At 55.5% G+C, this 9,845-nt stretch overlaps 1 protein-coding gene across 1 annotated transcript; it reads left to right on the forward strand.

The window, feature by feature from the left end:
- The first annotated feature begins 2,619 nt into the window (after positions 1-2,619).
- On the forward strand, positions 2,620-3,743 carry LOC100381373 (peptidyl-prolyl cis-trans isomerase-like 3). Its single transcript, NM_001174223.2, has 3 exons — positions 2,620-2,734; positions 2,834-3,070; positions 3,174-3,743. The coding sequence occupies exons 1-3, from the start codon at positions 2,732-2,734 to the stop codon at positions 3,414-3,416; spliced, it is 483 nt and encodes a 160-aa protein (NP_001167694.1). The 5' UTR covers positions 2,620-2,731; the 3' UTR covers positions 3,417-3,743.
- Positions 3,744-9,845: the final 6,102 nt, after the last annotated feature.

The raw sequence follows: 9,845 nt of genomic DNA on the forward strand, positions 1-9,845 counted from the left end.
AGAACTTTTATCCCTCTACAAAAGTCTCCATAGCTGGGAGAGCCAATTCGGCCATTTACTTGATGAAACCTACCAGTGAACAGACCCGCTCATTTCTGTCAGGCCAACAGAAACAGCCACCGTAAAACAAACATAACTAGAGTTTCATAATTCATATGAATGCACTATTTAACAATCTGGAAAGCTTATGAAATTATCTACAACTTTTCTTACAAACCCAAGGTTGAATTCTGTTGATAAAATTGCCTAAATCTTAATAGAACAGATTCTGCACAGAATTATGAGACTGAAAAACTGCTATAATAAAACTGCAATAACTTTCTGATCTAATGTCCGATTGAGGTGTTCTTCGCGGCCACAGAAAGATATCTAAATTATCTACAACTCATAAATATACTTTTTATTTTTTTGAGGCCTCTAAGACCACGGAAAACTGGCATGAACAAAAACTATCGAATCTGTTATTCTGTAGAGACTAATTTGGAGATCAAAAATCTAATCTCCCATCTAATCCAACATAAAAGGGCTAATTGCAGGGCCTAAAACTCATCCAAAACAAGGTAAAACATCCATCAAGTGAGGACAATGGAGAGAGGAAAAGAAATCCAACCAATTCTTGAAGAGGAACGATGACGACGACAGGCGACTGTGTGCCCTAATCTTCCCTCTCTTCTCTCCCTTGTTCTTCCTTTCTTCTCTTGGGGCAAGGCACAAAAGGGGATGGCTGCTAGGGTGGGAGGACGTGGCTGCTAGGGTTAGGGAGGTATAAATATAAGAAAACTCCCTCAATCCTAATATCTAATGGCTCAGATCGACCGACACTTGAAAAAACTCATTCAGACTCCAAACAAGGCAAACTAGTAGTCGATCGGAATCGTCTCGACGATATCTATGCATCTACGGTCTCCGATCATCAAGAGGACACACCATATTAGGATTATAAACATGATTTAGTTTTTAGGGTATTATAAAATCTTTGCTAAAATGGATGGAACTTTAGTAGTCGATGGTGTTTCTAGTATGTCATGTGGTGGTGGCATGTGTTTCGAGTGTGGCTATGTCCCTGTTTGAACTCGGAATTTTTTATGTACTGGACAACTATATGCATATTGTCATGCAGAGACGGGAATAATCAAGTTATTCTCTATTTAAAAAAATGTAATTAGTATTTGTACAACAACGCCATTCTCATTGTTCCCTTAATTTAATCTGTACAGTATGCCATTAGCATCGAAATAAACGCAATATTAGCTACCATGCATGCCTTCATATTGGTTAGCTGGATGGATCTTCATTAGACGATGGACTATATACATATGTATGTGGAACAGTTATTCATCAATTTGTTCTCAGTTTAATTTGCTGCTCTTCCACAAGGTTGCACTCGCAGGATTAGGACAGGAGGGGCGCTAGCTACTAGCCGTACGTGGAGCCCAAGCTTTCACTGAAGTTGGGAGCGTGATATGACAGTTTGGTTAATCCCTTGAGTGCTGGTTTGGTGATTAGGAAATTGAAGAGATTCCTCCCTACGAAGTGTGGACCTCATTCAATTCATGGTATTCAAATAAATATCCATTATTTTTAGAAACAATATATATATATATATATATATATATATATATATATATATGAAAAATAGGAAGTGAATCAAATAAATAAAGTAATTTTATTAATTTGGACCATAATATCTCCTTTCTACCTTTCATACCTAACCAGCCTAATAGATGGTTGTGACATCTGAGACCCAACGGAACGATAAAGTATACCTAGTACTCACGACAAAAAATCTCCAAACTTTATTATAGCAGCATCTCTGTCGCACCACCGCGGCTCCGCGGTGCCACGCCCAGGTCTCACTAATTGTCGCCGGTATAAAAATCTCTACCGTATAAAGTGAGCCTGGATGGTTCAGGTGTTGCTTCATGGCGTTGAGTGAGGAGGACATTCCTGTCTTGGCGCGCAAAGGCTTATCAGGAGGGTCACCAATAGCCACAAATGAAACCGTTAAACTTTATATTGTCTTTTTCTAAATCGCCTGGGGTATCAAAGTAACCGTATCTTGGCCCATCTGTTTTGACTTTTTCCATTTCTGGCCACCAAAAACTGTTGCGGACCGCCAAACGTCCTATCTTTTCAGCTGAATTCTATAAAAATCGTTTTGTTAAAAACTGTCCAAAATCAACAAAAACACAGAATTGGTCAAGTCGTCACAATATTAAGAATCTATCGTTTTTTAAATTCTGAACACTTTGAACCACTTAATCTTACTTTGTATGTAATTATTATGATACTTAAATTCTCTATACAGTCAGATTCAATAGCGAGAAAAAGCTAAATCCTTGCCGGGAGGTTCGCGGTTCGTACCATGGAACCCAGCGGCGGTCGGGGAAAGAATTAGGCCTAATCATCTGGATCATAGGTATTCGACGGCTTCTTCCTACATGACGGTCCTCTATTGCTGGAAGGCCCGCCCCTGGGCTGGCTGGTAGTGGACTGGTGGTCGGGGTTTCTGACTTACAACAGGGTCGCCTTCTCCGGCCCGACAACAGCACAGCCCACAACACGAACACGGCCCACGTCGCCTTCCTCCAGACTCCACCAGTCTCCTCCGGACCGAGCACAGCACAAACCACAATTTGATTTTGACCCGTCGCCTGCCTGGCCGCCTCCTAGTCGTAATCCCGCCCCGCCGCCTCCCCCTCTCCGGCCTTCTCCGCTCCGCGCGGGCGCCATGGTGAGTGAGCCTTCCCTCCCGTCCCACCCTCGCTCGATCTACAACATCCTACCCTACCCCCCCCCCCCCCCCTGGATCTGACGGTGGGCAGCGTGGCAGTCGGTGACGCTGCACACGAACCTGGGCGACATCAAGTGCGAGGTGTTCTGCGACCAGGTGCCGCGCACGGCGGAGAACTTCCTGGCGCTCTGCGGCAGCGGCTACTACGACGGCACCGTGTTCCACCGCAACATCAAGGGCTTCATGGTCCAGGGCGGCGACCCCACCGGCACCGGCAAGGGCGGGTCGTCCATCTGGGGCGCCAAGTTCGCGGACGAGTTGAGGGAGTCGCTCAAGGTTGCTTTGCTTGCCTGCCTGGTCGGTTCCTTTTTCTAGACTGCTTTCCTTGACATGTCTGCTGAATTGTTTGCTGGGATTGGTTGGCTTGGCGCATGGGCAGCACAACGCGCGCGGGATCATGTCGATGGCCAACAGCGGGCCCAACACCAACGGCAGCCAGTTCTTCATCACCTACGCCAAGCAGCCGCACCTCAACGGTCACTACACCGTGTTCGCCAAGGTCATCCACGGCTTCGAGGTGCTGGACCTCATGGAGAAGGCGCAGACGGGACCCGGGGACAGGCCGCTCGCCGAGATCAGGCTCAACCGCGTCACCATCCACGCCAACCCGCTCGCCGTCTGAACTCCTCTTCCTACCGCTCTCCCCTCCACTCGCTCCTGTCCTCATCCACCGGGATCTGAGCGTCATCAGCCTTGCTTTCAACCGCAAAATCACGCTTTGGTTTCGGAACATCAATCTGTAGCTCTCTAATTTTATACCGATGCTGTGACATGTAACCTTTGATAGATTTGTTTTGCCTGGCGTTTTTTTTTTTTTTTTTGCTTCATCGACCATCAAAATCTTCACCGGCCATGTCTGCCAGGGTTTGAGTTTGACACTGTAACTTGCAAAACAATATAGCAGCCATGGTCAGCAAAGAGATGGTATAACTGATTCGATACATTGGCCCAGATGCGACCTCGTACTCATTACAACTGTGATCCTATAACTAGTCATACAGAAATAACAACAGCAATAAAAATAATGCATCATCATAACAAGCTTCTCCATGTAGAAATTGCAACATATAAGAATTCCAGTTATATAATTCTCTAGTGCTTTTCTTTTCTAATTTGACTTCTCTAAAAAACACTCTTACGTCCCTGTTTAGCACCAAAATGAGCGTGAGGACGGTCCGGTCGGACGGTCCGCGGTCCGGATGGTCTGCGCCTGTGGGTCGGACGGTCCGCGCGTGCGCAGAGCAGTTTAGAGTTTCGAGTTTTGTGCTACGGTTGTTAGTTAGATTCGCGGACATAACTCGGAAATTAGTTTGTAAAGGGTTCAGCCCCTCCTCTATAAATAGAGATGTATACGGCCGATTTGTAATCATCAATCGAATAAAAAATACTTCTATTTCGCATTTATTTCCTAGTAGTAGTTCTAGTCTAGTTCTAGTTTAGCCTCCCGATCCCCAAATTCTTCGCTTCTCTTCGACTCTACGTCGATTAGAGGAGTCTAGGACGGTCTGCCCGAGCCTAGACAACTCCTAGGATCTCTCCTCCCCGACGGTGTCCTTCCCGGGAGCGAGATTTAGGCGCCGGCGGCGATCTTCCGCTGCCCCTGCGCACGCGCGGACCGTCCGGCCCCAGGGCGCGGACCATCCGGCCGTCAGGCAGGAACCCTAGCCTCGAGCTAGGCCGCGGACCGTCCGACCCCAGCGCGCGGACCGTCCGCCCCTGTGCAGAGAGCACCGCCGCTGGTTCGTGTTGAGTGTTTGGCGCCCTAAAAAGGTGTCAACATACTTTTTGGCGATTTCGCTGGGGAAAACACATATAGACCTATCAAATCAGCTCTCAATGGCCGGTTCAAAGGATAGCTCTGAAATTTCCACCAGCAATATCATCACACCGACATGGGAAACCTAGCCGGCTGAAGAACAACTCCTGTTCGAGGAGCGTCAGGAGCAGCTGATCCAAGAAGCAAAGGCGAAGTTCCTGGCCGACTTCAAAGTGGACAGGAACAACAAAGTCGTTCGGCAACGGGCGACGGATCTGGCTTCACTCCGATCTACTACGATTACCCCCAATGTAAGTGTCGGCGTTCCGAGACCGGGGGGTCCCTAAGCCGACGAGTGAATGTCGCCGCGTGCCCCAGCCCAGATGGGTCGAGCGCGAGGCCGAGCGCGAAGGGGGGAAGTGAGGCGGCCGGAGACCGGCGTGAGAAAGGTGGGAATCCCGCGGCCTTCGTGTTCGTCCCGCGCCCAGGTCGGGTGCGCTTGCAGTAGGGGGTTACAAGCGTCCACGCGGGAGAGGGAGCGAGCGGCCTCACGCGAGCGCCTGTCTCGTCCTCGTCCCCGCGCGGCCAACCCTCTCTAAGAGGGCCCTGGTCCTTCCTTTTATAGGCGTAAGGAGAGGATCCAGGTGTACAATGGGGGGTATAGCAGAGTGCTACGTGTCTAGCGGAGGAGAGCTAGCGCCCTAAGTACATGCCGTCGTGGCAGCCGGAGAGATTTTGGCACCCAGCTAGTGTGATGTCGTGGCCGTCGGAGGAGTGCTGGAGCCTGGCGGAGGGACAGCTGTCGGAGCTGTTGAGTCCTTGCTGACGTCCTCTTGCTTCCGTAAAGGGGCTGAGAGCCGCCGTCGTCACCGAGTGTGCGGGGCGCCATCATTGCCTATCTGGTGGAGCGAGCCAGATGGGACGCCGGTCTTGTTTCCCGTGGCCCGAGTCAGCTCGGGGTAGGGTGATGATGGCGCCTCCTGTTGACGTGGCCGGTCTGCGCCCTAGGTTGGGCGATGTGGAAGCTCCTCCGAAGCCGAGGTCGAGTCTGTCTTCCGAGGCCGAGGTCGAGTCCGAGCCCCTGGGTCGGGCGAGGCGGAGACCGTCGGATGAGGCCAGGGCGTAGTCCGAGCCCTGGGGTCGGGCAAAGCGGAGTTCGTCGTCTTCTGGGGCTGAGCCCGAGTCCGAGCCCTGGGTCGGGCGGAACGGAGTTCGTCGTCTTCTGGGGCTGAGCCCAAGTCCGAGCCCTGGGTCGGGCGGAGCGGAGTTCGTCGTCTTCTGGGGCTTAGCCTGAGTCCGAGCCCTGGGTCGGGCGGAGCGGAGTTCGCCGTCTTCCGGGGCTTAGCCAGAGTCCGAGCCCTGGGTCGGGCGGAGCGGAGTTCGCCGTCTTCTGGGGCTTAGCCCGAGTCCGAGCCCTGGGTCGGGCGAAGCGGAGCTTCCTATGGTGCCTGCGGCCGGGCCTGACTGCCTGTCAGCCTCACTCTGTCAAGTGGCACCGCAGTCGGAGCGGCGCACGCGGCGCTATCTTTCTGTCAGGCCGGTCAGTGGAGCGGCGAAGTGACGGCGGTCACTTCGGCTCTGTCGGCTGGGGGGCGCGCGTCAGGATAAAGGTGTCAGGCCACCTTTGCATTAAATGCTCCTGCGATTTGGTCGGTCGGTGCGGCGATTTGGTCAGGGTTGCTTCTTGTTGAAGACAGGGCCTCGGGCGAGCCGGAAATATATTCGCCGCTGGAGGGGGGCCTCGGGCGAGACGGAAATCCTCCAGGGTCGGCTGCCCTTGTCCGAGGCTAGGCTCGGGCGAGGCGTGATCGAGTCCCTCAAATGGACTGATCCCTGACTTAATCGCACCCATCAGGCCTTTGCAGCTTTATGCTGATGGGGGTTACCAGCTGAGAATTAGGAGCCTTGAGGGTACCCCTAATTATGGTCCCCGACAGTAGCCCCCGAGCCTCGAAGGGAGTGTTAGCACTCGCTTGGAGGCTTTCATCGCACTTTTTTGCAAGGGGACCAGCCTTTCTCGGTTGCGTTTTGTTCTGGTGGGTGCGCGCGAGCGCACCCGCCGGGTGTAGCCCCCGAGGCCTCGGAGGAGTGGTTTCACTCCTCCGAGGTCTTATTGCCTCGCGTAATGCTTCGGCTGGTCTGGTCGTTCCCTCATGCGAGCTGGCCGTAGCCCGGGTGTACGGTCGGGTCCCAAGTTCTCGGGCTGGTATGTTGACGCTGTCAACGGTTCGGCCGGAGCCAGGTTTGCGAGAGCAGCCCCCGAGCCTCGGCACAGGGCGAGAGGGCGATCAGGGACAGACTCGACTTTTTTACATACGCCCCTGCGTCGCCTTTCTGCAAGGAGGAGGGGGGAAAGCGCCATGTTGCCCTCGATGGGCGCCAAACATGGCGTTTCCGGTGAGCTGCAGGCGGGTAATCCGAGTGGACGTCCGTGCCCCATTCGTTAGGGGTCGGCTAGGGGCCCGGAGGCACGCCCAAAAGTACCTGCAGGTGATCTGCCGGACCCGGTCCCCTGGCGACGGGGTCCGAGGGCTCAATGCCTCCCTCTGATGGGATTCCGTTACAAGATCGTTCCCGCTGGTCTCGGAAATGTCCTAGGGTACCTCGGGAGCGCAGCCCGAGCCTTGGTTATGTATCGAACGTACCCATGGTCATCCCTCGCTCTGTGTCTGAGGCGACTGTGAACCCTTCGGGGGCCAGCCTTCGAACCCCTGATCAGTAGTGGGCGCAGAGCCCGAGTAGCCTGAGGCGGTCGTTGAACCCTTCCGAGGGGCTGGCCTTCGAACCTTTGACCAGTAGTGGGTGTAGGGCCCACGTGATCTGAGGCGGCTGTCGAACCCTTCCGAGGGGCCAGCCTTCGAACCTCTGATCAGTAGGGAGGCTCGGAGCCTGGTTCCTTCACGGGGAAGGATCCTTTTCGGGATATCCCCGTTTCCCGGTCCCTGTTGCAAGAGAGAGAAAGAGGAAAAAAGGAAAAGGATACGAAATCGAACGACGCGGCGTACCTTTTTTGTCGCGGTCATTATGGCGAAGGCGAAGTGTCGTTCGCTTCTCCTGTCAGAGGCGCCGCCTGTCCTGCCGCGGAGTTAATGCTACGGGGCGAGTGGTTCGCGGGGCGGCCGTTGCGCGTGCGCGAGCCGTTCGAGGAATGGAACACGGGCGCGTTGTCTTCACGCCGTGAGAGAGGGTTCTCTCGCTGCCCCGGATGGGACGTAGGTCTTGGCTGGCGACGTGACCGCTGCTCCTGCCCGCCTGCCACCGCCATTACTGCCGGCCCATTTTTGGCCGCATTGACCGTCGCGCCAGGCTGGCGCCGTTGGGTCATGCTCTGGGTCGCCTCGAGTCGCGGTATCGGTTCCGCAGTCGAGGAGGCACGGTGGTGGCGCAAGCGGCGGTGCAGTTGCATGCACGAAGCACTCGGCGCGCCGGTTGCATGACGCGTGGGCCTGGGCCTCCATGCCGAGCGTGTTGGGAGTCGGAGAAGTGCGCCCACTTGGCGCGGTTGCATGCCGCCTGCATGGCTGCCCGCCCTTTCGCCCGCTGGTCTGGGCAAAAGTGGAGAGTCGCTTGTAACCGCTGGGCGGTTGTACGCACCGCGCACGGCGATTTGGCTTCTTCTGCTTTGAGCCGGCTTGCATGACGTGTGGGACCCAGCCCCCGCTCCGTAGGGGAAGACCTTGGAGCGTGTTGGAGAAGACTCAGCCTGCGACGGCTGGGGACGCAAGTAGGGAGAGCCGCCTTTAAAAGGAGGGTGACCCCCTTGGAAGGCGACCATGTCTTCGTGCTCCCTTATGCATCGTGTCTTTCCACCTTCCAAGCCCCCGGATGGGGGATACCCGCCGTCTTTCCGCCTCGTCGTTGGAGGAACGCAACTCCGTGGGAGTTGGTACCTTTCAGCCATCGTTCGGCTTCAAGGATTTTCATCATGCAGCCCAGCTGCACCCCTCCGCCGGCGGTCACCCAAGACGGTGACCTCCAGTTTGATGGTGGGGGAAAGCGAGCTGGGTTGCGGCCTCTGCCCCTCCCTCAGCCTCAAGGATTTTCATCACCAGGGCTGGGGAGGGGAGTGTGCCGAGTTGGGGTCGGCCCCTGCGTGGGCGGCGGCCCGCTCCTTCCCTCAGTGATCGAGGGGAAGGGCGGTTGTTGTCCGTGGCACCGGCAGCTGCCGCGTGCCTGGCTCTCGGACGCGAGTGGCTTCAGAGCCGCTCTCGGCGTTGGCTTCTGCCACAGCAGCTGGAAGAGGTTCTCCCGCCAGCGAGACAGCCAGGGCCGCCCACGGACCGACCTCCAACTCTACGGCCTTCTGCCCGTCCTTGCCTCACGAGTTTGGGCATGAGCGGGGGCCTCCTGGCAGCAGCATTCGCCCTGAGGTCATCGCTGCCGCTGTTCGGCCCCCCAGAGCAGAAGTCGTCGTCGCCGCCGCTGCTGGAGCGGGCAACGGCGCGCCGTTCGTCGGTCTTCTGTTGCTCCGCAGGCCCCCCCCATCGAGTGGGGTTGTTCGTACCTGCGGAGGTGGAACCGGCGTTCCGTTTGTAAGGGCACTTTGAATGCCAGTGTTTTTGTTCATTGTGGCTGTCGAGGCCTGAACATGTATGTAATTTTGGCACGGAGCCGTGTTTTTTCCTCATTTTTGAGCACTAAGACTCGCCTGTTGGTTGTCTGAACCGCTTCACCAAGCGTGAGTCGCCCCGTGCAAAGGTGACGAGTGAGGTATCCGTATCCCGGAGGTGTAGGAGTCCCTCGACTCGGTCGGCCTTGTTGCCCGAGGCTTCTCTTGCTCAGTTAAAGGAACCCCTCGGCCGCCCTTCGATGAGCCGAGGCCGGGGGTAGCGGTGTCAGCGTGAACAGAGGCAGAGTTGGCCCGAAAAGAAGACCTGGTCGGCCGGAGCCTGGCCGGGTTGCCCGTTAGCGGGACCGACGCCGGAATTGACCTGCTGAGGCCTCGGGTCGGGCTGATGTCCGCGGTGGACAGCCGGCCGAGGCCTCGGGGTGACCAGCCGAGCCGCCTGCCCGAGCCGGATTCTCGGAGAAGACCCTGATGGCGACGGCCCGGGCTTGGTGATGACGCCGTCCTTCAGAGTGGAGATCTTCGGACCGCTTCGCCGTCTGAGGCTAGGTCGGACCTTGCCGAAGGTGTCGTCGACGCCGAGGGTGCTGCTGCTCCCTTCAAGCGTCAGGATCCGAGCCTGCAGGATCGGATTGTCTTGTAGTGTGTGTTTCCTGCGGCCGCCGAGGCCAAAACACACCCTCGCCGTGTTGTAAAGCTGCGTCTCTTTTCCTCTTGTTTCGAGTATC

This window comes from Zea mays, chromosome 6, assembly GCF_902167145.1.
Source record: "Zea mays cultivar B73 chromosome 6, Zm-B73-REFERENCE-NAM-5.0, whole genome shotgun sequence".
Classification (NCBI taxonomy): Eukaryota; Viridiplantae; Streptophyta; class Magnoliopsida; order Poales; family Poaceae; genus Zea; species Zea mays.